Raw genomic sequence first — 26371 nt, 5'->3', positions numbered from 1 at the left:
TATTTGAATGGTCAAGACAAGAATAAAAATAAATAAGCGAGCATACAAATACTAAATTATGTTAACTATATACAAACAGCCATATCTTTTCATAAATCTTAAATATATTTCTATCAAAAATTGTTAAGGGCCTCCCTGGTGGCGCAGTGGTTGAGAATCCGCCTGCCGATGCAGGGGATACGGGTTCGTGCCCCGGTCCGGGAGGATCCCATATGCCGCGGAGCGGCTGGGCCCGTGAGCCATGGCCGCTGGGCCTGCGCGTCCAGAGCCTGTGCTCCGCAACGGGAGAGGCCACAGCGGTGAGAGGCCCGCGTACCGCAAAAAAAAAAAAAAAAAAAAAAAAAATTGTTAAGATAGGGCTTCACTGGTAGCACAGTGGTTAAGAATCCACCTGCCATTGCAGGGGACACAGGTTCGAGCCCTGGTCTGGGAAGATCTCACATACCACGTGGAGCACAACTAGGCCCGTGCACCACAACTAGTGAGCCTGCGCTCTAGAGCCCGCGAGCCACAACTGCTGAGCCTGCGTGCCACAACTAGTGAAGCCCATATGCCTAGAGCCTGTGCTCCACAACAAGAGAAGCCACCACAATGAGAAGCCTGCGCACCGCAACAAAGAGTAGCCCCTGCTCGCGGCAACTAGAGAAAGCCCGCGGGCAGCAACGAAGACCCAACACAGCCAGAAATAAATTAAAAATTTAAAAAAAATCGTTAAGATAAAAAAATCTTGAGATGGACATGAGATATATGACATGTTTGGTTCCATCTATCCTTTATTATAGTGAAGTCTGGAATTCACTTTGTACATTTTAGCACATGGGAAACAGCAGACTTTTAGTAGGAGAGTATTTAAGTTTGTTTTGAGCATAAAAAAGGTTTATTATAAAAGTATAATGTGATGAGATGAATCAACACTAAGTAGTGTTAAAGAAAATCAGTTTACTTTGATGCCAGACTCTAATCCTACATTATTTTTCTTTATATATTTAGCCGGTCAGCAGGGATTATCAGTTGCTTTTGATCTGGCAACTCATCGTGGCTATGATTCAGACAACCCTCGAGTTCGTGGTGACGTTGGAATGGCTGGAGTTGCTATTGACACTGTGGAAGATACCAAAATTCTTTTCAATGGAATTCCTTTAGAAAAAATGTCAGTTTCCATGACCATGAATGGAGCAGTTATTCCAGTTCTTGCAACTTTTATAGTAACTGGGGAAGAACAAGGTGTACCTAAAGAGAAACTTACTGGTACAATCCAAAATGATATACTAAAGGAGTTTATGGTCAGAAATACTTACATTTTTCCTCCAGAACCATCCATGAAAATTATTGCTGACATCTTCCAATATACAGCAAAGGTATCCTTTGTGGTTATTATAGATTTTGCTGTAGTTCTTTGAATGTAGGAATTTTTATAAAATGCCATAGCCTAATTTGAATTTGGTAATTGAGTCAGAGTAATAGTTGTAATATCGAGTCAGGGTGTGGGTTTTGTGTTTATGTGTGTGTATTGTTAGTTTTTATTTTTTGGTCTTTAATGTACTAGTTTTATGGTCTGTCATTACCTGTGGGAATCTGGGCAGTAGATATTTACTGTATTTTCTTTATTAAAATTTTTATTCTCTGATATTTGTTAGAATCAGGGAGGGCTCATAATTTATACTTCTTTTATTTCTCTCCAAAGTTCAGATCCAGTTGTGAATAGACACTGGTGTCAGACAGATGGGGATCAAAATATTAGCTTTATTTCTGCAAAAAACTGGATCAGAAGATAACACTTACATCTGCAACCACAATGAGGTCCCTAATATTTCACCCCTGAACTAGGTTCATTTTCCCAAGATTGGTGGGAAAATAAGGTTCTTATAGTATTCCTATATTAGCAGCAATCCTTCTACAGGGAAACATAAAGCTTCTTCATTTCCTCTGAGTAATTCATTTATATTTTCCCCCATCATTCCCACTTTACTTTTTGCTGGCAATGCTCTCTTCTTACCTACCTTAAAATTAGACCATTATTTCATAGCAAAGGACACATCTCTCTTCCATCATCAAAGCTTTTTTTAAATCTCTTTACCTCTTGTAATTGCTGTTATCTCCAAACTCTTGCTAGCATTGCCTGCTCTCCTCATTTGATAAACTTTATACTTGTCAATTTTATTGCTTTTCATAGATTCCATCTGCTCACATGAATTGTATAGAATACACGCCTATCACCTTTTTCAATTTCAAGAACACATGCACAGGAGGATTGATTTGAGCAGTATATGACAAACACACACATACACAAATAGCAGTAGCTTTAACTAAATAGGAGTCAATTCTGTTTCAACTGAAAAAAGTTGGAAGGTAGACTCAGGGTCTTGGTTGTATGGAAACACTGCAGTTGTGAGGATTCCAGCCTCCTTTCATTTGGCTTCTCTATTGTTTGTGTGCCAGCTCATGATTAAGGAAGTAGGTGGGCCGGCTGTGTTTGTGTGGGGAGAGGGACCTAGCCCCTCTGATTAAAGGTGAACTTCCACTTATATCTCAGTTGACACAAAGAGGGAAGATTGGAAATGTAGAACACTTTGGCACTGAATGTATGGTTCAGGTACAAGAGGAGAGTGGAGAATGGCTATTGGAGTGGATAGTACCAGTCTGCTGTTACGTACTTGGGCATTTAACCTTGTGAAACACTAATGTCATCTACAAGTTCAAAATTGCTTTATATAATCTTTCATATAAGTGATAAAAGTGCCAGTTTCAGATATGGATCAAGTATGTTATTTGAAGTAACTAAACTTTTATGTTGTTCCTCTAAAAAATATTTAATTGTGACAAAATACACATGACATAAAAATTACCATCTTAATCATTTCCAAGTATACAGTTCAGTGGCTTTAAGTACCTTCACGTTGTTGTGCAACCATCACCACCATCCATCTCCGGAATTCTTTACATCTTGCAAAAGTGAAACTCTGTACCTATTAAATAATAACTTTCCATTCTCCCCTTCCTTCAGCCTCTGGCAACCACCATTCTACCTTGTGTTTCTATGAATATGACTACTCTAAGTACCTCATAAGTGGAATCATACAGTATTTGTCTTTTTGTGTCTGGCTTATTTCACTTAGTGTAATGCCCTTAAGTTTCATCCATATTATAGCCTGTTTCAGAATTTACTTCCTTTTTTTAAAATTTATTTATTTTATTTATTTATTTTTAGCTGTGTTGGGTCTTCGTTGCTGTACGCGGGCTTTCTCTGGTTGCGGTGAGCGGGGGCTACTCTTCATTGTGGTGCGCGGGCTTCTCATTGCAGTGGCTTCTCTTGTTGCTGAACACGGGCTCTAGGCACGCAGGCTTCAGTAGTTGTGGCTTGTGGGCTCTAGAGGTAGTTGTGGCTCACGGGCTTAGTTGCTCCGCAGCAAGTGGGATCTTCCCGGACCAAGGCTTGAACCCATGTCCCCTGCATTGGCAGGCGGATTCTTAACCACTGCACCACCAGGGAAGCCCAGAATTTACTTCCTTTTAAAGGCTGAATAATATTCCAATGTTCCCAGTGTTTCTACTATTCTTTTTTTTTTTTTTTTTTGCGGTATGTGGGCCTCTCACTGTTGTGGCCTCTCCCGCTGCGAAGCACAGGCTCCAGACGCGCAGGCCCAGCAGCCATGGCTCACGGGCCCAGCCGCTCCGCGGCATGCGGGATCCTCCCAGACCGGGGCACGAACCCGCGTCCCCTGCATCGGCAGGCGGACTCCCAACCACTGCGCCACCAGGGAAGCCCGTTTCTACTATTCTTAAAAAAATTCTACTATTAAACTCCTCTGAGTAAAGAAGCACATGTTTGTTTCCTTCTCATTTGTAACTCCAAATATATTCAAGTAGTCTCTCAATTCCATGTAATTCAATCCCCTTATTGCTTTTGTGATGAACATTTTTCAAGAACTCTTGGTTAGTTATAAATAAAATATTTACAAATGTAAAATACAGATAATCCATACCATACACTAGCAACAGCTAACTTTTTATGAATACTTACTGTGTACTGACATAATACTGTACTAAGTTGTTTAGATGAATCGTTTCTTTTAATCCTACAACAATTCCATGAGGAAGGTAGAGTTTTTATCTCTATTTTATAGTTTAGGAAACCAAGGGATAACAAGGTTGAGAAACTTGCCTACAGTTTCTGTCTAGTTAAGTGACATGACTAGAATTTGAGCACTCTGACTTGAGTCCATGTTCTGAACCAACTGTAATGAGAGTCTGATTTAGTTTTTATTATTTTATCTTTGGTTAATTCTTGGAAGGATAATAGTTTTTTGGTTCTGCAGGTTCTGTGTGATATGTACCCCACCTAACGTGACATTTTAGGGGGATAGTGGATTAGTGGTTGTGGTAGAAGGAAGCTGTCTGAATTATCCTTAGCATTAAATGTCACAGTAAATCAAACTGAAATCTTTGATTTTTAAGCCATGCATTTTTTCCTGTTTTGATATATAGTACTAGCACTGAACCATTTTCTTTTTTTACCCACTGTGTACTTATTCATATTCAATGAGTTCATTCAAATAAGATAATTAATAACTAGTTAATAATAATTAAATTTATACATCTTCAGCAGATTCTTCCAAAGATTTGAGGTCTTAGGACTTCTTATGAGGTCGAAGTCATGAGTTTGGAATTAAAGATGTCATCATTCAGTTCTTGGGCCAAAGGTTACATTCCTAACCTCAGCCAGCTAATTTCAGAGTTTAACTTTTGGTGCTAAATGATGGTTGGTGATTCTTTTTCACTAGAAAAATAAAACAGGTACAGTCCTTACAGTGGTTCATTGGATCAGCCATTTTAATTGGAAAGTGAATTGAATGTAACTAAACATTAAATATTTTCAGTTAATATTATGACCTAGTATATCTGAATCGAATATCATAAAAATAATATTGTCTTTTAGAAGATAGATTTAATAGAACCTTTCTTATATTTTTATTTACAGTTGTATTTTTTTATTGTTTTATATAGCACATGCCAAAATTTAATTCAATTTCAATTAGTGGATACCATATGCAGGAAGCAGGAGCTGATGCCATTCTGGAACTGGCCTATACTGTAGCAGATGGGTTGGAGTACTGTAGAACTGGACTCCAAGCTGGCCTGACAATTGATGAATTTGCACCAAGGTGAGTAAATTAAACTCAAATATTGCCTCAACATTAAGAAAGTTCACAGAACCATTTTATCAGTGTATAGCAAAATATATATATATATATATATATATATATATATATATATATATATATATTTTTTTTTTTTTTTTTTTTTTTGCTGTACGCAGACCTCTCACTGTTGTAGCCTCTCCCATTGCGGACCACAGGCTCCAGACGTGCAGGCTCAGTGGCCATGACTCACGGGCCTAGCCGCTCCGCGGCATGTGGGATCTTCCCAGACCGGGGCACAAACCCGTGTCCCCTGCATTGGCAGGCGGACTCTCATCCACTGCGCCACCAGGGAAGCCCGCAAAATATATTGATAAAAATGAATTTGTATATATAAATATACCAGATTTTTTTTATGTTTTATCTGAGTGATAAAGAGGGAATAAGCCAATACTGTTTATAATTAAAATTCAGAATTAAATTTGACTGTACTTCTTAGTAAATTAGAGGAATTTTGGCCTCTGCTGTTCAGAGAACACAATTAATTGGCACATTTGACAAATAATATTAAAATGTAAATATGGTTTTCAAGACAGATTTGCTTTTGTTCTTTTAATATTTCCATTTTAAAATACAGAAGTCATCTATTATTACAGGTTTAAGGTTACTGAAGTACATATGCTTTGATTTTAATTCAAACTAAGTAGCTTGAAATTAAAATCTGAGCTTTTTCTGTGCATGTGTGTGTGTATGTGATACAATTAATTTCCATTTTATAATCAAATTCTGGACTTTACTATTTTAGGTTGTCTTTCTTCTGGGGAATTGGGATGAACTTTTATATGGAAATAGCAAAAATGAGAGCTGGGAGAAGACTCTGGGCTCACTTAATAGAGAAAATGTTTAAGCCTAAAAACTCTAAATCTCTTCTTCTAAGAGCACATTGCCAGACATCAGGATGGTCACTTACTGAGCAAGTATGTATAACATTTAAAGTGTAGAATTTTAGTAAAGTCATATATTTTCTTCTAAGCAGTTTGGCATAGTCAAGAAACAGATTTAAGAACTTATCTGCTAATATTTGAAAATCATAATTATTCTGAAGCGTAATGCATACTTATATTTGTTTTTACAGAAATTATAATAAATAAATAAAATTGGCCCCCTCTGTTGGTTAACAATATAAAATCATTTAAATCTTAGCTTACATGTAGGGCTGTGTATTTTACTTTTTTTAAAGTAAAAAAATGTGATGATGAGGAAGAAATACAAATTGTAATTTAAGTAATATTGTCTTAAATAATTTTAATGGTTAAAATTCTTAACACAAAACTTCCTCATTAAAATTTGATTTTATACATACAAATTTTTTTATTATAGTTGTGTTTAAATAAGCATGCATGCAAACAAACAATTTAAAAACTATTATCACTTGGGTAATCTATTTAAATTTCATTTCATTAAAAAATTATGTGGTGGTGATCTTTTTTAACATGCATTTTCTTTACATATTAAATTATTTTGATACATTAAAATAATTTATAACTTTAAAGTTACATTGCTTTTATAAATTTAAAACAAATAAAAACTAGTAGTCTCCATATTAAATATGATTTCAGGTACTTATAAATGGAGAAATATAGATTTCAGAGTTGGGAAGAACTTTGGTAATTGTTTTTGACTTAGCCTCCTCATTTTTACAGCTAAGGAAGCTGAAGTTCAGAAAGGTCCAATGACTTGCCCAAATCACAGTTAGGAACAGAATGAACTAGAAGTCATATTTCTTGTCTTATAGTCCATTGTTCATCTGTTTTATTAATCATTTATTAATAAATCATTGCCAGTTTTGTGCACCTCATTAAGGTAGATACTTCAAGGTATACAATAATTAAGAGATAGTGAATTATGAAATGAAGTATGTTAATAATCTAAGTAGACAAAGTATACCTTCATGATGCACTTACAGAAGACTATTTAGGCAATACAAAAATAAGCACAACAAATACTTCATATTTCAGATGATTTTAAGAGGCAATGTTTTAGTGCCTAAGCACAGACTAGATCCTTTGGCTCTTAATCCTAAGTCTGGTTTGTTTACTAATTTGTCTAAATTTATTAGATATTCTGAAGACAATACAGACTGGCAAAGAAAGTATGCATCCGCCACTGCTTAATCATTGTCATCTTTTACGGCTGCAATATATATCAATTGTTGCCTTGTTTTGTTTTGGTTTTTTGCCTTTTACTAAATGTTTTAGGATCCTTACAATAACATCATTCGTACCGCAGTAGAAGCAATGGCAGCAGTGTTTGGAGGGACTCAGTCTTTGCACACAAATTCTTTTGATGAAGCCCTGGGTTTGCCAACTGTGAAAAGTGCTCGAATTGCCAGGAACACGCAAATCATTATTCAAGAAGAATCTGGGATTCCTAAAGTGGCTGATCCTTGGGGAGGTTCATATATGATGGAATCTCTCACAAATGATGTTTATGATGCTGCCTTGAAGGTCAGTTTCTCCTCTTTGAAACTTTGTTTATAAGATTTACAGATTTATAAAGATTTATAGATTTTTGATTTATAAATCAAATCATTTATAGATTTATATCAAGATTTATAAAGTGTTTCAGAGAAAAGGGAATTTTAGATTTGACTTTATAGTATTTAAAACTGAAACTTAATTTTAAAATACATTTGTATTTGTACTAAAGTATTTTATTTCAAAGAGTTAAAAAGACAACTAATGTTAAAAGACTATAACAAAAAAGCAGTCCTTTCTCCTCCACTTGCTTGTTTTCCTGCTTCCTTGAGTCAGCTACATCTTTTTGTTTTTATCTCCATGTTTTAAAATTACATGTGTATACTGTTTGTTCTAATTCAATCAATTTTAGACCTTATCTACTGCTTTGCTAGTATGGTAGCTTTGTATTTTAGCTGGATCTTGTCCCTTCTTTCCTTTGTCCCATATTACCAATATAATTATATCTCAATGTAAATCCTTCCTGAAGTCCTCTATATTCTCATTTGATTTAGACTGGTTTCTCTCTAGACCGTTGCTGTCCTTGACCTTCCCTTTGTCATTATTGTCAGAATCCTTTTCACCTCTGCTATGTTGAATCTGTGTCCTGAATCCTGTCTCTTTGTTGATTATCTCTTGTTATTTTGAAGCACATCTTATGGGAACTTCCTAAAAATGGTGCATGGGAGATGAATTAGTTGAAACTTTGGATGTTTGAAAATGTCTTTATTCTACTTTCATATTTAATTGATAGTCTGTGTTTGAAATTTTTCATTTGGGAGTCTGTAAGCAAATTTGTAAGCATTCACCTACTTTTTATTCTAGCTTTCAATATTTCTGTTCAGAAATCTGATGCTAGTCTCACTCAGGATGTTTCTTTCTGAAAGTTTCGGGATCTCTTCTTTATTTTTGTGTTGATGTACCTTGGTGTGTGTATTTTTTCCTGCACTGTCCCCTTTGGTGGACATTTTTCACCTGGCCCCTTTTTCATGTTCTCATAGCTCTGGGAAATTTGTCATGTATTATTTCTTTGATAATTTCTCTCCACTCATTTTCCTTTGGTTTCTCTTTTTAGAACTTATGGTTATCAGGTAAGGACCTCCTTAAATGATTTCTGACATTTTTATCTGTTCTATAATACATCTTTGAGTTTTTTTTCTGGTGTTTTGGAGAGTCATCACCTTTATCTTTCTACTTAAATACTTTAAAATTTATATATCATATTTTTAATTTCTGAGAGCTCACTTTTGTTTTCTAATTTTTCCTCTTGAATTCATACTAGTTGTTTCATTATTACAGAATCTCTTCTTCTTTTTCTGAGGATCATTATATTTTTTGAAGTTTTCTTTTATATCCTGTATTGTCACTTTTTCCTCTGTGTGCCTTTTTGTTTGCAATCTTATCATTCAGAATGTAGGTTTTTATTTCAGTAAGACATCTTATCCTTGCCTCTCCCTGTACCTGATGTTTCATAGTCCATTGCTTCTCTAGTTCAGTAAATTTTGGTTTTCCTGACAGAATGGGAGAGAGGTAGTTGCAAATTCTCAAGTAGTCCCCTTCTTTTTTAGCTTCCTGGAAGATTCTTGGCTTCTGTTGAATCCAGTACAGGTTCTTCTTTCTTGAATCCATCAGCAGAAAGCCAGTTTGACCTTGCTCCTATCTACGAAATCATATTCCGTTCCACCATCCATTTTCCACTGTCTCATGTATATATGAGGCTGTGATTGAAGATTTAGGTATTTCTTGATGTCAATAATGCTAGAGTTATATCATTACTCTGCTGCTCAAATCGAAAAATAAAATGGCACTTTGAAGTATACTTTTTAGAGTATTTATGTAACCATGAAAACTTTATTTATGTAATTAAAAATAAAAATTACAGAATTAGTGTTATCTTTAGTTGGCTTCTAAGACTTGAGCGAGAAATTTTTGTGTTTTCCAAAATATACTTGTTAGTTTATCTGTTGTCTTTTTAAATAATTTTAAGCACAGAATGTCTTTTTTCTTATTGATATAATTGGCATATTAACATTGTATTAGTTTATGTACAACGTAAGGATTTAATATACATATATATTGTGAAAGGATTATCAGAATAAGTTCAGTTAACATCCATTACTACACACAGTTACAGATATTTTTTCTTGTGATGAGAACTTTTGAGATCTATCTCTTAGCAACTTTCAAATATATAATACAGCATTATTAACTCTGCAGAATTTCTAATTAATGCTCTGTTGTTAATTCTTTTCTTATGAAACATTAAATTTACCACTAAAATAGTTTATAATTTTATTAACATTAGTAATTATATAACATAACACATATGTATTGTTTATTAAAATATTTTCATCTTCTCTTCTAGTTTTATTAATCTGTTTTTCCTTGTTAGCTCATTAATGAAATTGAAGAGATGGGTGGAATGGCCAAAGCTGTAGCAGAGGGAATACCTAAACTTCGAATCGAAGAATGTGCTGCCCGAAGACAAGCTAGAATAGATTCTGGTAAGATAAAGTAGAGAGTTTATATGTGAAATCCAGTATTTAAAAAGAAATATTGGGGCTTCCCTGGTGGCGCAGTGGTTGAGAGTCTGCCTGCCAGTGCAGGGGATGCGGGTTCAAGCCCTGGTCTGGGAGGATCCCACATGCCGTGGAGCAACTGGGCCCGTGAGCCACAGCTGCTGAGCCTGCGTGTCTGGAGCTTGTGCTCCACGGCGGGAGAGGCCACAGCAGTGAGAGGCCCGCGCACCTCAATGCGGAGTGGCCCCCGCTCACCGCAACTAGAGAAGGCCCTCACGCAGAAACGAAGACCCAACACAACCCAAAATAAATAAATAAATAAAATGACATAAATTATATTAAAAAAAGAAATATTAATTTCTGTTTGAAGATAACATATAAAGTTAGTAAAACAAAAATTATAGAAAAATGAAACTTGGATGAAATGTTTCTCATGAATCTATATGTATCTATCTCTGTGTTTGTATTTTTGCATGCCTGGATGCACATAAGCAAACATAGGTACAAAGTATGTGTGGAGGTTTGCCCATTTTTTATGTGTATATATGTGGGTAGATAACTCCACCATTTTGAAGATGACATTATTATTGGTCATTGTGCTCTGCATTGGACTATTCATTTATTTATTCATTCAATCAGCCAATACTTTTTTAGTCTTTAGTATTTGAGACACTGTGCTATGTCTGGGCATACAACTGTGAATGGGACAGACATGGTCTCTACACCCATAGAGCTTACATTTTGGTAAGAGAGAGGGAGAAAATGAACAAGTAAACAAATAAATAGACAAAATAATTATGGATTATGGTAAGTTTTATGAAGAAAATAAGAAAAGATGTATATCCTGAGGTAGGATATACCTTTTTTCTTGGCGGGATGTCTTTAGCTAGAGTAATAATCTGGTAGTTTGAGGCAAAATATATTTATAGTGTTAAGGAAATATAATTTGTAATTCTGGTTTATCACTTATAGATTTTAAAGGTATTTTTTGTTTAAAAGTGATTGGCTGTAAGAGGATTCAAGAAAATATTAGAAAAGCCATTGCATGTTTGTCTTCTACCTTATAAATCTTAGTTGGTAGCTGCTACTACAGTTTTAATTTTGTAGTGTTAGAAGAGAGTTTATCAGAAACTCTGAGAAAGCATATAGTTTGGGTGAATAATCAAAGCCCTCCCTTACAGAGATTCTGATATATACCTGTCTTTTCCCCTCCTATCCCCATTCCATATTGGTATTCACTGATCTATATTGAAATTTCATTAAGAGTAAGAATACTACTTAAAAATATCAAACTTATAAGGAAAATATGTGTGGTGATCAGAGCATTACTGTTAGACAGTTATTTGTGAATAAAATCTACATATTATTTTCCTCTGGGAGATTAACAGGTTCTGAAGTAATTGTTGGAGTAAATAAGTACCAGTTGGAAAAAGAAGAATCTGTGGATGTTCTGGCAATTGATAATACTTCAGTGCGTAACAAGCAGATTGAAAAACTTAACAAGGTAATAACAGCTATCATATTTTGAGCATTTTCTGTGTGCTGGGCACTGTCCAAGCCCTCATGCTGTCCTGCTGCATTGTTAGAACCACCATATGAAGTGTGTATTATTTCCCAACATTTTAAAGGTAAGGAAACTAAAGATAAGGGAGATGGAGAAACTTGCCCAGGATATAATTAAGCATCCAAGACTCAAATCTCTAAGTCTGTTGACACCAAACACTCATGTTTTTAACCATGATATCTGCCTCTGTGAAATTTATACATTCTTATTAAAAACCATACCATAATAATAATGCCTCCTATAATGTACACATTTGAAGTAAGGCTTAGATGATTATATAACTCACTCAAAGTTAAAAACAAAATTAAGTTCAGAGTCCATATTTGAACCCAGGTCTTCTCACTGTAATTTATTTCCATGTTCCTTATACTACTATGAAAGAATCATTTGCTTTCAATTAAAAAAAAAATTCAAATATATTTGAATAGTGCTTTAGTAAGATACAGTTTAGAATGAAAGATATTTACATTGAAACTAGAGAACTGTTTTAATTTCCAGTTTCCCACTGAGATGAACCAAAGTATATAAAATACTAAAATAGATAAAACATATTAATTCTGGGCTTCCCTGGTGGCGCAGTGGTTGAGAGTCCGCCTGCCGATGCAGGGGACACGGGTTCGTGCCCCGGTCTGGGAGGATCCCACATGCCGCGGAGCGGCTGGGCCCGTGAGCCATGGCTGTTGAGCCTGTGCGTCCGGAGCCTGTGCTCCGCAACGGGAGAGGCCACAACGGTGAGAGGCCCATGTAACGCAAAAAAAAAAAAAAAAAAAAAAAAAAAAAAAAAAAAACATATTAATTCTTACTGCTGTAACCTATATATTTCTATTGTATGAAGCTACTTTGGTCTCAATCTCTGGCTTTAGTAATTACTGCTATTTCTAAGGCAGGAAAGTTGAAAATTCCTTAATGGTTTTCTCTGTTAACTTTCCCTATGATTGTTTAAGATAGGACTTTTTTCCCCTCAGTTCAGATGTTCTTTAAGAATCCAGTAGACTTTGTCCAGTTAGACTGTATGTGTAACTTTCAACTTCCATTTGTTTTTTCTATTAGAGTTAATGGCAGATGTTTAATAATATTATTTCCTTTTTCACCCTCATTCAGGAGATAATGACTCATCTCCCACATTTTTGTCATTTTTAAAGGGTCCTATTTAGGATGTAGCATTATATTTCCAGTGGTCATAAAAGTCTCAATATTTATTATATTTGGAAAACTGCTTTTTTCCTCTCTTGTACTTAAACTCTCTTAAACGCACAGCTTGAGGGCATCCACTTACCATAAATGATGATCTACCTTATTTTGGGTAAGAGTGAGAAATTCAATAATGATAATGGATTTGGGTTCCTCCTTGCCTTTAATATAAATTTTCTAACCCACATCTGCTTATAGATATGATATAATTTTAGTGGCATCTTAGGCAGTATCATATTTTAGACTTTTTTACAGGTGGTGAAAACTTGTAAAAAATTGCATTTTAGGTAATTTTGTTTAGGCAGGTTGTTGGCAGAGCAGAATAGAGCTAAGACCCAAGGGAAAATGTTTCTGACTACACTTTTCATTGTCTTTCTCTCTCTTTTGCAGTATTTCTCATTGTCTCTGTCTCTCTTTTTCTCTCAGGATTATTTTTAAGTAGAATAGCAATATACATACATATTATTACCAATAGACTATTAATTAGCTAAGGGAAACTTAAAATATAACTAAAATATTCCCTAAGTTGTAATCTATTAAGTAGCATGTACTACTTGGGAGGGTCAGCACTATTATTTATTATTGCCCTGCTTGTTTCTGAATTATCAGTGTTATACAGAATTTAGTATTATTTTAGGAAGTCCTTAAACATTGAGGGAATGAATAAATGTAATGAATATCAATGCTAGGATACATATTATTCTCTTCTATTTTTTTCTTTTGTTTTTAAAGTTAGGATTATGGAACAATTTCCATATGATATAAATAAGAGTATAATCTGATCTCTGTTTTATTCTCTAATCACATATATGGTCCCTTTCCTTACCCTTTTCTGTAAGGTCAAATCCAGCAGGGATCAAGCTTTGGCTGAGCGGTGTCTCACTGCCCTGACTGCATGTGCTGCCAGTGGAGATGGGAATATTCTCGCTCTTGCAGTAGATGCAGCTCGTGCAAGGTAAGGATATGTAAGTTTGGAGATTTCCAAATCCTAAAAGTTGACCAGTTTAGTTTTTCAGGGTGTACTTAAATAAAAGCCTGATTCTATAAACCATGTGAGCCTAAAAGAAAATATTGGAAACCCCCCCCCAAAAATTCTTGTTTTTCTTAAACATTTGTGCATTTAAAACATTCATACATTTTGAATGGAGTGTATTAATATTCGTGTATTTCCCTGTGGCTCAGGACATTCGAAGCTATTATAATAAACCTGTGTCACTGATTTGCAAGTTGAAGTTTGATGTACTTTCAAGGATAGGGAGACATTATTATGTTGGACAGTAAGCAAACCTGCCCTTTGTCCAAGCTGGACAGTATCTCTGTCTTCCAAGGCTGTGTACTATGTAGACATCTCTGAAAAGGTAGTCCAGCATAAAGGCAGTCAGTGCTTTGCCTTACAGAACATGCAGAAAAGCAAGTGACACAGAAACTTTTCTCCCAATATATGATAATGTCACTAAGTAAATTATTTTTGCTTTTATTGTTTATTGCTTAATATAATGGACTTTTAAGTTGTTTCAAGTGCTTAAGGGATGGAGTGAATAGTATATCGGTTGTTTTTTTGTTTGTTTTTCAGTTTTAATTTCTTTTTTTTTTTTTTTAGTTTTAATTTCTTAAAAGAAATAAGATGACTTCTCTGCTTAAAATCCTTCAGTGGTCTCCCAGTCCTTTTAAATTAAAACCTAATCTTACCATGGCCTGCAAGACTGCTGGATATGATCCTTGCCTACCTCTCTGACGTTGTCTTATCCTACTTCCTTTGTTATGCTGTGTACCAATGTCCTTCTTTCTATTTTTAGAACATAAAACATGTTTTCCTACTTCTCAGAGCCTCTGCAGTTAGCATTTCCTTTTCGAACACTTTTCCCTCTTAAGTTCCCTTGCGTGTCTCTTTCTCATCATTTAGGTCTTAGTTCAGAAGCTGTATCTTCATATCTTCAATATCCCTAAAACATTTTTCCCAAACACCTCATTCCATTTTGCCTATTTTAGTGTCTTTATAGTACTTATTACCATATGAAATTATCTTACTAATTTATTTGTTTGTTAGTGCATTATCTGTATTCCCTGACTAGATGATAAATTCTGTAAGAGTGGGTACTTTTTTTTTTTTTTTTTTGGTCTTATTTATCACTGTATCTCTAGCACTTAGCAGTGCTTGGCCCATATTAGGCACTCAAGACATGTTGAATGAATTAATAACCAAATGGAATATGCTAAAAGATTTACTTTTTATCAAAAAATATCAGTAGGAATTTTGGTCTTTGCCCATTTGTATTGTTAAGCAGTGAATTATTCAGTAACCTTTAGATGCTTGTCTATTAGTAGTTTTTAGGTCATGCGGTCATTTTTCAGTAAAGGCATTCAGAATCATTTTTTTCATAAGTATTCTGAGGAAAGATCCTATCATGAATGCAGTAGAAAGCATTCGGATTTAGATTTTTGACAGCCTATTTTTGACTTAGGTAAGAAAATATCTCTAATTATATTGAATGTTAAGTTAAATATTTTTTATCCCAAATAATGATGTTAACAGAACTTCCATTTAATATTTTAGATGCACAGTTGGAGAAATCACAGATGCCATGAAAAAGGTATTTGGTGAGCATAAAGCTAGTGATCGTATGGTGAGTGGAGCCTATCGCCAGGAATTTGGAGAAAGTAAAGAGATATCATTTGCTATCAAGAGGTAATATGTGAGATTTCTTAAACCAGAATGTCATCTTTTCTGTTAACACCATCCCCTTGAATATACGGTGGGCTTAATTTTTTCACATTCCACTGGAAAATATTTGACTTGTACTTTCCTCTTAATCTGTAGCTTTACTAAAATAATATTTTGAACTTTCACCACAGTCCCCTTTAGGAGTTTCTCATTTCAAGCAAATGTTTGTTTAACTAACATTGATATTGCTTCATATCCTTCAGGTACTTAGATTTCAATCTCCTTACGACGGTTCATTTCCATATTTTCTTAAGTTTTATTTACATTGTTTAATTGCTCAAATAATTATAAAATCTTACTTTTCCTATTTGAAAGTAAATATTTGGTTGCCATCTATGCATAAATTAAAATCACTCGTCACTGGACTGACAGTAAATAACTGTCAAACATGATTTGGAAATATGAATTAATATAAATTGATCATGCTTCTGAAGTGTGAGTAGTAGCTTCCTGATGATTAGTTTTCCCAACCACTGTAATAAATTTTCCATGAAAAATATTATGTCACTACTCATATATGAAATAAATATCCAAACAGCCAAGGTGAAAGTCATCGAAATGGAACATTTTTTTTTCTTTTAACAAAAATAAATTTGTTTCTTCATGCTTTTTCATCTGAGACATAAATTTATTGATTTAAGCAAGCAACTATTTTGATTATGCATTAAGATACCACATTGAGGTCACCTTGGGGGAGTTCACACTTGTGAAGGGTAAGTGAGATATGGACAGTTCAAAACAGCTAGTGAGTCACGTATATGTACAAATACTTCTGAAGGCATTTTTTAGTTTATATTAACTATTTCTGCATATTGTACTCTGGGGACTGCCTTAAGTTGTAAAGTTGTTATTTCCTTATCTTGCTTCACTCTCAGTGTTACAGGCTTACAGTCTGTGCCATCTTTCAAAATTTTTTCTAAGGGGGGAGATGGTAAACATACTCAGGCTTTAATGGAGTTCTTAACATGAAACAGATATTAACAAAATATGAGTAAACAGATTAGATGTTTTAAATAAACGTGAAAGATTTACTGCAAATAAATTAGAGTCTTATATCTTACCTTTGGACAATTAATATATAACTGTTGTATTTTAAAATGTTCCTTAGGGTTCAGAAATTCATGGAATGTGAAGGTCGTAGACCTCGTCTTCTTGTGGCAAAAATGGGACAAGATGGACATGACAGAGGAGCAAAAGTTATTGCTACAGGATTTGCTGATCTTGGTTTTGATGTGGATATTGGTCCTCTTTTTCAGGTATTGAAAATTGTTGGGAGGAATTTCAAGTACTATTGCTACATACTGCGGATAGGTCAACTGGAATGAAGACTAAAGAGTATTTGCATTTTCACCAGGAAAGAAGTAAATCTTCCTGAAGAGGCCCAGCCTTTATAGAGTCTCCCATAAGAGTTTTCCCATTTGGGATTTTAAAATATTACTCTAGAGAGGCTAGAAGAAATTGTTACTATAAAGAGTTAGCACAGACTTCTAGAGATATGTCCTGAGCTGTGTTGGTAGATAAATATGTAAATGTGTTTAGAGTCTTAGGCATTTAAGGTGGGTTTTGTTAAGAATCTCAATTATGTTTCAGATTAAACAAATAGTATACACTGTATTTAGATTGCTTTCAGTCCTCCTCTAAGTTGAATACTTTCCCATTCTACTTTTTTACTTACATTTTGCTGTCCTTTCGCTTTAGTTAGTTTGTTTGTTTGTTTTAAATAGTGATCAAATATAATGCATTTTCAGTATTTAGTGGTTAGCTTTGGGAAAATATTTTTTCATAAAATAAAAGAATTTTAAAAAATTATTGTCAGCCATTGGCATCTAAAGGAATTTCTCAGATAACCAAAAGTTCATTTCCCCATTATATACCATCTGCAAAAATATAATTTGTCTTTTAGTGCCACCAACTTTGTTAACCATAATTCTACATCATTAAAAAAAAAACTTATCTGTGGCTGAAGGTACAATCATGTAGTTCTCAGATGACTGATTTAATTAAAATTAGATTTGATGTTTTTAAAATTGCAACATTTGATCATTTAAAATACAGTTTAATTTATATAAACATAAGGCATGGAACTGAATTGTTTAAATGGAATGTTTTAATATAAATTTATTTATTTATTTATTTATTCATTTATTTATGGCTACTTTGGGTCTTTGTTGCTGCACGCAGGCTTTCTCTAGTTGCAGCAAGTGGAGGCTACTCTTCGTTGCGGTGCACAAGCTTCTCACTACAGTGGCTTCTCTTGTTGCAGAGCACGGGCTCTAGGCGCATGGGCTTCAGTAGTTGTGGCACGTGGGCTTCAGTAGTTGTGGCACACAGGCTCAGTAATTGTGGATCTTGGGCTGTAGAGCGCAAGCTCAGTAGTTGTGGCGTACGGGCTTAGCTGTTCCTTGGCATGTGAGATCTTCCCGGACCAGGGCTCGAACCCGTGTCCCCTGCATTGGCAGGCAGATTCTTAACCACTGTGCCACCAGGGAAGTCCCTAAATGGAATTTTAATCTAATCAATTTTGGTAACATGGATGATATGAATAACATATCATGCTTAAATTAAATGTCTTACCTCTAAGAAATCAATAGCAGGAATACGCACATTTTTAAAGGTTTTAATTTCGTGTGTTAATGTTTTTCACAGACTCAAGGTTTTACCAATATGTTGTGTGACTTACCTAGAGATCTTCTTGAATGTGGATCCATTACTGAGTATAGAATCTTTTGATTCTGCACTAAAATTATGAGCCTTAAAATCTTGCCAACTCAGAAAATTCACAGATTTTGATAGTATTTTTAGTGCTTATAATTGTGCAGTGGTTTCTCAGGTAGCCTTATCCTTCCCAGTTGTCTCAATTTACATTATATTTACAATGAGAAACTTGTAGGTACTTTTTATATGAAATGATTTAAATATATGTGTACAGTATTAAAGCAGTGTCACGGATTCATTACAGGGCAGATATGATCTTTGGTAATTCAATTCATAATTGAATGTTTGAAAACATCCTTTATGATTCTATATTCCAGTGGTTAAATCAGTTAATAAATGAGAGGCATGCTCTCCTTGGCACCATCTTTTCTCTTGTTTATGCACTTCACTGGGTGCTGTAACCCCTTAACTAGTTTCTATAGTTCTCACCTTATTTTGCTCCATATATTACTGTTAATTCTGTGTTTCCATGGGAGAATGAGGTCCTGGAGCTTCCTAGTCCACCATCTTGTTCTTTCCCATTCTATTTTAAAACCTAAGGCTCACTTTTTCATGTTGCATTTTATGTTCAGTCTTTTACTTCTTTATAAATCCTATCCCATGTTGCCTCTCAGTAAATGTTGATAGTGAAGACAACAGATGTATTTTTTAAAAATTATAATGAAGAGATAATATATATTTTGCCTATATTCCTACTTTATCTTGAACATTTTGGGGGGAACTATATTTTGGTGTAACTTAAATCTAATTGATAGTTTGTAGTGCTAGAAGCAGATATAGCCCTGGTGTTTATTATAATAATTGGATGAGTTGGTATTTGATGATGAAATATAAAGTTATATTCACTTCAAGATTTTTAATGAGGAAAACCTTGGAATGTTGATTGAAGTAGTGTAACACTTTAGAAACACTTTTTGGAATAAATAATGATTTGTCTCTTTACTTTTGAATTGTTCAGACTCCCCGGGAAGTGGCCCAGCAGGCTGTGGATGCAGATGTTCATGCTGTGGGTGTGAGCACACTCGCTGCTGGGCATAAGACCCTAGTTCCTGAGCTCATCAAGGAACTCAACGCCCTTGGACGGCCAGATATTCTCGTCATGTGTGGGGGGGTGATACCACCACAGGTATTGTTCATCTCCTACATTTTCTAGTACCATGAAGGGAAACCTGAGTAGCTTATTCGTAGTTCTTTAATTTTCTATATACTTTCTCTAAAAATTTGTTGCAGATTTAGAGCCAGATCATTTCCTAGGTCAATTACTAAGTAAATTCTATAAAAGTGGTCCATGTTGTTTTCTATTCAGACTATATTATAATTCAATATGCATAATTTGATTTAATAATATATAATGCTTGTATGAGAGAGTTGCCTCCCTACAAACTAGTCACCTAGATAGAGATCTATCTTCTTTATATTCAATAAGCAATGACGGAGAAGGAACAGGATAAAAGTAATAAAATCTCACAACTGGAGTAGCGAAAAATGGTGAACACACAGTGACTATATCAGCCCCTCCCTAGAGATAGGGTGAGCACCCCTTGTCCTAGCAGTGGAGCCAGTCCTTTAGTCAGTCGGTCGGTAGCACTTACTTCTGTTGTTTTAGAGTCACTGCCTTGTCCATTTCCTGCCTGTTCCCATCCCTAAAGTTGCCTTCACTCAGCATTGTATAAATTACATGGTCCTGTAAGAGCCCCTTTTCCATGAAGCTAATTTGATTGGGGAATGGTTTTCTTAGAGCCAAAAATACCTAATTCAGACATAGATGGAGTCAGCCTGCCCTAAAAATTATTGGCTGAATGGGGCAGAGGTGGATTCTTGAACAAAAGGGTAGATCCTCTTAGGAAAGGAGAAATGGATGCTAGGTAACAATAATGTCAATTAATTTATTAAGGGGGCAGGGACACCTTCCTGATAAGTTAAAATAGTTAAGATATAAATTGTGTCTATTTCCAATTTAATTTTTAATTATATCAAATTTTCTTCATTTACTGAGAATGGAAAAAGTATTGAGTTACAAGAACTTTACATGAAACTGCTCCTAAGTAAATGATTCATACATACTGTAAAGGCCTCACCACTATATAGCAGGAATCTGTCAATGACATGTGACCTTGTGCCCATGTCTACAATTGTTTTCCCTCCATTACGACTCAGAATATAAAATAATGAATTTATACACTACTTAGGAAATGAGAAAATATACATATGTATGAGGTTGTGAGATTGGTGACAATGTGGGGCTGGCGACCAAGCTGTGTATTACTTATTCTTTCTAACAACACAATACTTAATGTGGTACAGTCAACACAAAACTGCTTTTATTAGCACATTTGCTCTTATCTTCATAAATATAGTTTACTATTTGGGAATATAAAGGGCTTTTAGTCTTTACTGCTGTCTGTCTGGGGAACACTTCTATCTATATTGCAGTTTTAGAGTCTACAATCCCTAAGCTCTTGGGCATGATATTAAAATTTAAGAACCAAAATAATTAGGCAGCACAAAATACTGGCATTGAAATATGAATTGAGAAGAAATGCAGGCCTGTTATAGAAGTGAGCTGACATTTTCAAGAAATATATTTTGTATAAGTCTCTGGATATTTAAATTACCTAGAATATCTGTAGGTGTTTGCCATACTTTTTTCCCCATGAGTTTAAAGACTAAGGATCATATTCTATAATGACACACTTGTGTGTTAACATGGGTATCCTTTATAATATAATTATATATCAGTTAATACCCATGCATTTTTCTCATTATTTGTTTTCAGTAAATATATAAAGTGTTGCTATTATTCAACTGAAAGTCTCTTAGATTTTAGATTAGAAAGCACTAATATATGTCTGTTAATCAAAATGATTGAGCCATTGCTATTGTGGAGCTTATAGCGATAACACATGTTAAGTGTCATTGCAGAATTATGGTGTTACAAGAATATTATAAGGAAATAATAGAGATGGAAAAGAAGTAGCTGGGGGATAATTAGCATGACCATGTAATTAATCATCCAATGTGATGACTTTTAAGAATGAAAATGAGTACTACTAAAAAGGATGCTGCAAAAATAATCCAATTAAAAAATGGACAGAGGATCTAAATAGACAGATGTCAACAGGTGCATGAAAAGATGCTCAACATCACTAATTATCAAGGAAGTGCAAATCAAAACCATGAGATATCACCTCATATCTATTAGAATGGCTATCATCAAGAAGATAAGAAATAACAAGCGTCGTCAAGGATGTGTAGAAAAGGGAACCCTTGTGCACTGTTGGTAGGAATGTAAATTGGTGCAGCCACTATGGAAAACAATATAGAGACTTTTCAAAAAGTTAAAAATAGAAGTACATATGATCCAGCAATTCCAATACTGGATATTTATCTGAAGGAAACAAAAACAGTGACTTGAAAGATATATGCACCCCCATGTTCATAGCAGCATTATTTACAACAACCAAGACATGGGAATAACCTAAGCGTCCATCAGTGGATGAATGGATAATGAAAATGTGATACACACACACACACACACACACACACACACAGAGGAATATTATTCAGCCATAAAAAATGAAATCTTGCCATATACGACAACATGGGTGGATCATGAGGGCATTATACTAAGTGAGATAAGTCAGACAGAGGAACAACAAATACCACATGATCTTACTTATATGGAGAAGAACAGGTTGGTGGTTTGCTAGAGTCAGTGGTAGAGGGTGGGTGAAATGGGTGAAGGGGGCCAAAAGGTACAAACTGTCAATTATAAAATAAATAAGTCCTAGGAATATGCGTACAGCATGGTAACCATAGTTAATAGTACCGTACTGCATATTTGAAAGTTACTAAGAGAGTAGTATGTAAGTAAGCAAGTAGTACCTTAGAGACTAAGGACGAAGGACATAGTACTAAGTAACTAAGAGAGTTACCAAGAGCTCAGTGTGTTACAGAGTTTTAAGTATAAATCTTAAAAGTTCTAAACTCACAAGTGCACACACAAAAAATTGTGTAACTAGGGTGACAGATGTTAACTAGACCTACTGTGGTGATCATCTTGCAGTATATACACATATTGAATCATTAAGTTGTATACCTGAAACTAATATTATGTGTCAATTATACCTCAATAATAATAAAAAAAAAAGACTCATGGGAAAAAAAAAGCTGTTGCAACAATAAGCACAAACCAGAATGTCCTGGAAATATGATCACCCTAATGGATGAGGATCAGGACTTTAAAGTACGTCCTAAACTTGATACAGCTACAAATATTCTGATGTTAAAACAATCTAAAGCCTGGAGCAGTATTTGTGCCCTGGGAATCTTTTCATTCAAACTTTGTGTAAAACTAACAAACAGCAGCAGCAACAACAGAGAATTTTTTTAAATGAGTTAATTTTCATTTCTAGAAAATCTAATTCCATCACGAAGCCAAATTCAAAGTACTACACCATTCACTAGCTGTAGACAAAATTACCTTGGAGGAAATAAATAGCCTTGTAAATTTAAAGCTATAATGTGTTGCTAAATTTAACACAAATAATGGCAAGGAGTAAAAATTTAGGTGAGAGAAAATTATGGTTTAGGGCTCAGAAGTTCTCAGTTGGTGGACCATACAGCTTCTCACCACAAAGAACACACTGGGGTGTTTGGAAAATTGGCAGGATGTCTTTTGTTCTTTTAATGGCTTGGAGTACTAACGGTGGTGCTAGTGGCAGTCCCAATCAAGGAAGAATTTTTCAGCCCCAAATGCCAAGAGTGTACCGGATGAGAAAGTTTGGGGCATTGGAGATAAAGAAGAAAAGACAGCATTCATTGTCCTTTTGTTTCATTTTCTTGAAATTAGAAATATTGTCTGTTCTACTAATTAAATTCTTTCAACAGGATTATGAATTTCTGTTTAAAGTTGGTGTTTCCAATGTATTTGGTCCTGGGACTCGAATTCCAAAGGCTGCCGTTCAAGTGCTTGATGATATTGAGAAGTGTTTGGAAAAGAAGCAACAATCTATATAACATCCTGTTTTTGTTTTAGCTTTTCTAAACTATTCTTTCACTAATGATCAAAGAAGCCACGTCTTCAAATTATTCAACACCTAATATGTGCTTTCCTGAAAGCTTTACATTCAAGCACCTGACTTATAAGAATGTTGTTATGCTATAAGTGTGTATGTATAGTTTCACTTTAATTTTAATTTTAAAAATTAAAAAAATCCTTAAAAACTCTCTATAACATATGCTCAATACTTTGTCAGAAACTCTAGACAAAGGTATTATTTTTTTTAATTGTGATATTTATTTGAAAGATGTCTTATAAACCTATTTACTTTCTATTTTAAGAATTAAACAATGCCTAAAAAAAATCTGACTAGTCCCATTCTTTAATTTAGGGGTTTTTTAATTTTTTTTTATTTTTTTGCGGTACGCGGACCTCTCACTGTTGTGGCCTCTCCCGTTGCGGAGCACAGGCTCCGGACGCACAGGCTCAGCGGCCATGGCTCACGGGCCCAGCCGCTCTGCGGCATGTGGGATCTTCCCGGACCCGGGCACGAACCCGCGTCCCCTGCATCGGCAGGCGGACTGTTAACCACTGCGCCACCAGGGAAGCCCTAATTTAGTTTTACATTGACTTGAACACCAGAAGATGTAATCCATATATATAAAATAATTATACCTATCTTGGAAAAAATAATGGTAGTGTTTATGTAGGGACTATATTGTGATTGTAGTCCTCAGCCAAATTCTACCAGAATTACTTCTATAAGTGTATTAAGTCAGACCCAAAGTTGGAATGTGGAGGCGGGGGGGAAATGGCAGAATATTCCTTGAGGTCTGACTTTACTTTCTTCCTGAACGTGAACACGTGATCCTGGTATTGCTAGGCTTGGCTTAAGACTCAGGAGGGTGGATCTTTATGAATAGTCCCTAAAATGAAAGTGCTCAGGCTGTTACCATGGCTTCCTCTAGAATGATGATGTGAACCATAAGTGTAAAAGGGCTGTGGGTTCTGTATCTGAAAAGACAGTGGTGTGATTCAGTCTTGAGTCTGGAGGCCTGAGAACCAGGGGAGCCTGTGGTGTAAATCCCAGTCCAAGGGCCAGAAAAGAGATGAGATGTCCCAGCTCAGTTAGTGAGATGGAAAAAAGTGGTGAATTCCTTCTTCCTCCAATTTCCTTCCTCTTCCAGGCCCTCAACAGACTGGATGTTGCCCACTCACATTGGGGAGGGCAGTCTGCTTTGCCAAGTCCACTGATTCAAATGCTAATCTCAGCCAGAAACACCTTCACAGACACACCTAGAAAAAATGTTTAATCTGGGTACCCCATGGCCAGTCAAGTCAACATATAAAATTAACTATCACAGAGCCCTTTGACATTGCTGATGGGAATGTACAATTATACAGCTGCTGTGGAAGGTGATATTATTCCTCAAAAAAATTAAACAATTACCATATGGCCCAGCAATTCCACTTCTGGGTATACATGCACAAGAATTGAAAGCAGCGAGTTACGCAGATATTTGTACATTAACCTATGTATATTAATGTTAATGGCAGCATCATTTACAATAGCCAAAAGGTAGAAGCAACCCAGGTGTCCACTGACAGATGAATGGATAAACAAAATGTGGTATGTACATACAACAGAACGCTATTCAGCTTATTTCTAAAAAGGAAGGAAATTCTGACACACATAATAATGGATGGATGAATCTTGAAGACGTTATGCTAAGTGAAATACACCAGTTACAAAAGGACAAATATTGAATGATTCCACTTATATGAGGTACCTAGAAGGGTCAGAAAGTAGAATGGTGGTTGCCAGGGCCTGGGGAGCACAGGGGACGGGGAATTAATATTTAATGGGTATAGAGTTTCAGGTGGTGATGGTTGCACAACAATGTAAATGTACTTAAAGCCACAGAACTTTACACTTTAAAATGGTTAACATCGTAAATTTTATGTTTTGTATGCTTTACCACAACAAAAAAGTATTTAGGACAGCCCTGGCATATGGTACATGTTTTATAAATAGTTGTTATTTTTAAACAAGAATGAATGTTAAGTCATGAAACTGGGAAGGTAGGCACTGACCGATTTTGTACAGAGGCTTGTACAGTTCAGGGATTTGGACTTTATCCTGAAGATAAAGAAAGAGATTCATATAAGGGTTTTAACCAGGGAAGTAATCTGATGAGATTTGTTTCAGCATAACAGCTGTGTGGAAGATGCCTTTTAATAGAGTCGAGACTGGAGATAAGAATTGAGAGACTGTTACAATAATATAATACAGAAATTCTAAGTATCTAAGCTTATCTGCTTAGGGGCTGCTCAGAGATGGCAAAGATGGAGAGAGTATGATCTTATTTTTGGAAGTTTGAATCGACAGAATCTGGCTTTTGTCTTAAAAAAAAAAAAAGTCTCTTGATCCTTAGGTATTTGCTGTGTGGAATCTGCTCTCCTCTCACCCATTTTAGTTGTTCTCTTGTGGACCTTTTTTGATGTGCAGTGATTTCACGACTGGATACACTGGCATAAAGTCAACATTAGGAAAAGTCAGAATTGCAGGATTTGTTTTCTAATGATTTTTTGGTCAATACCAGAGCTTTAGAAGCTTTTCTGGCTTTGGAAGTATACTAGAATGATGTCTCTAGGCATCTGAAGATGTCAAATCCTTTCCTTTAATGGAAATATAAGTGTTATATAAATATGAATATTATAATAGTAATATAGGCAGTGGAGGAGAGTTTCGAAGATGCAGCCTTTCTGAGCAAAACCTGCATAGAAGTAGGAGGGATAAGCAACAAAAGAAAACTGGATGAATTCTTCTGATTTCCATTTCAGGGAGTGGGGATTCATTTAATGCGGTGGGGATGGGGGGCTGTTAAACAGCTCTTGTTCTATATTCACAGACAAGATTATGCTATTCATCACCATCACTCTCCACTGTATCTGTATATTCCTATCGGCTTCATACTACTCAAAATTCTTTTCTTTAAAAAAG

At 35.2% G+C, this 26371-nt stretch overlaps 1 protein-coding gene across 3 annotated transcripts in view; it reads left to right on the top strand.

The window, feature by feature from the left end:
- The window catches only part of MMUT (methylmalonyl-CoA mutase), a 28059-nt gene extending 4359 nt beyond the window's left edge, over nucleotides 1-23700 (top strand). For all 3 annotated transcript variants that reach the window (XM_081247163.1, XM_081247164.1, XM_081247165.1), the window contains 11 exons: nucleotides 991-1358; nucleotides 5005-5162; nucleotides 5944-6115; nucleotides 7397-7645; nucleotides 10047-10158; nucleotides 11562-11677; nucleotides 13768-13883; nucleotides 15483-15614; nucleotides 16759-16906; nucleotides 19324-19491; nucleotides 23256-23700. In XM_081247163.1, coding sequence (XP_081103289.1) covers nucleotides 991-1358; nucleotides 5005-5162; nucleotides 5944-6115; nucleotides 7397-7645; nucleotides 10047-10158; nucleotides 11562-11677; nucleotides 13768-13883; nucleotides 15483-15614; nucleotides 16759-16906; nucleotides 19324-19491; nucleotides 23256-23384 — 1868 coding nt within the window. In that variant the 3' untranslated portion in view covers nucleotides 23385-23700. The remainder of the gene's footprint in view (nucleotides 1-990; nucleotides 1359-5004; nucleotides 5163-5943; nucleotides 6116-7396; nucleotides 7646-10046; nucleotides 10159-11561; nucleotides 11678-13767; nucleotides 13884-15482; nucleotides 15615-16758; nucleotides 16907-19323; nucleotides 19492-23255) is intronic.
- Nucleotides 23701-26371: the final 2671 nt, after the last annotated feature.

The sequence above is a fragment of the Mesoplodon bidens genome (genome assembly GCF_964165515.1).
Source record: "Mesoplodon bidens genome assembly, chromosome: 10".
In the NCBI taxonomy this organism is placed as follows: Eukaryota; Metazoa; Chordata; class Mammalia; order Artiodactyla; family Ziphiidae; genus Mesoplodon; species Mesoplodon bidens.
This window is presented reverse-complemented; position numbering and strand designations above follow the sequence as displayed.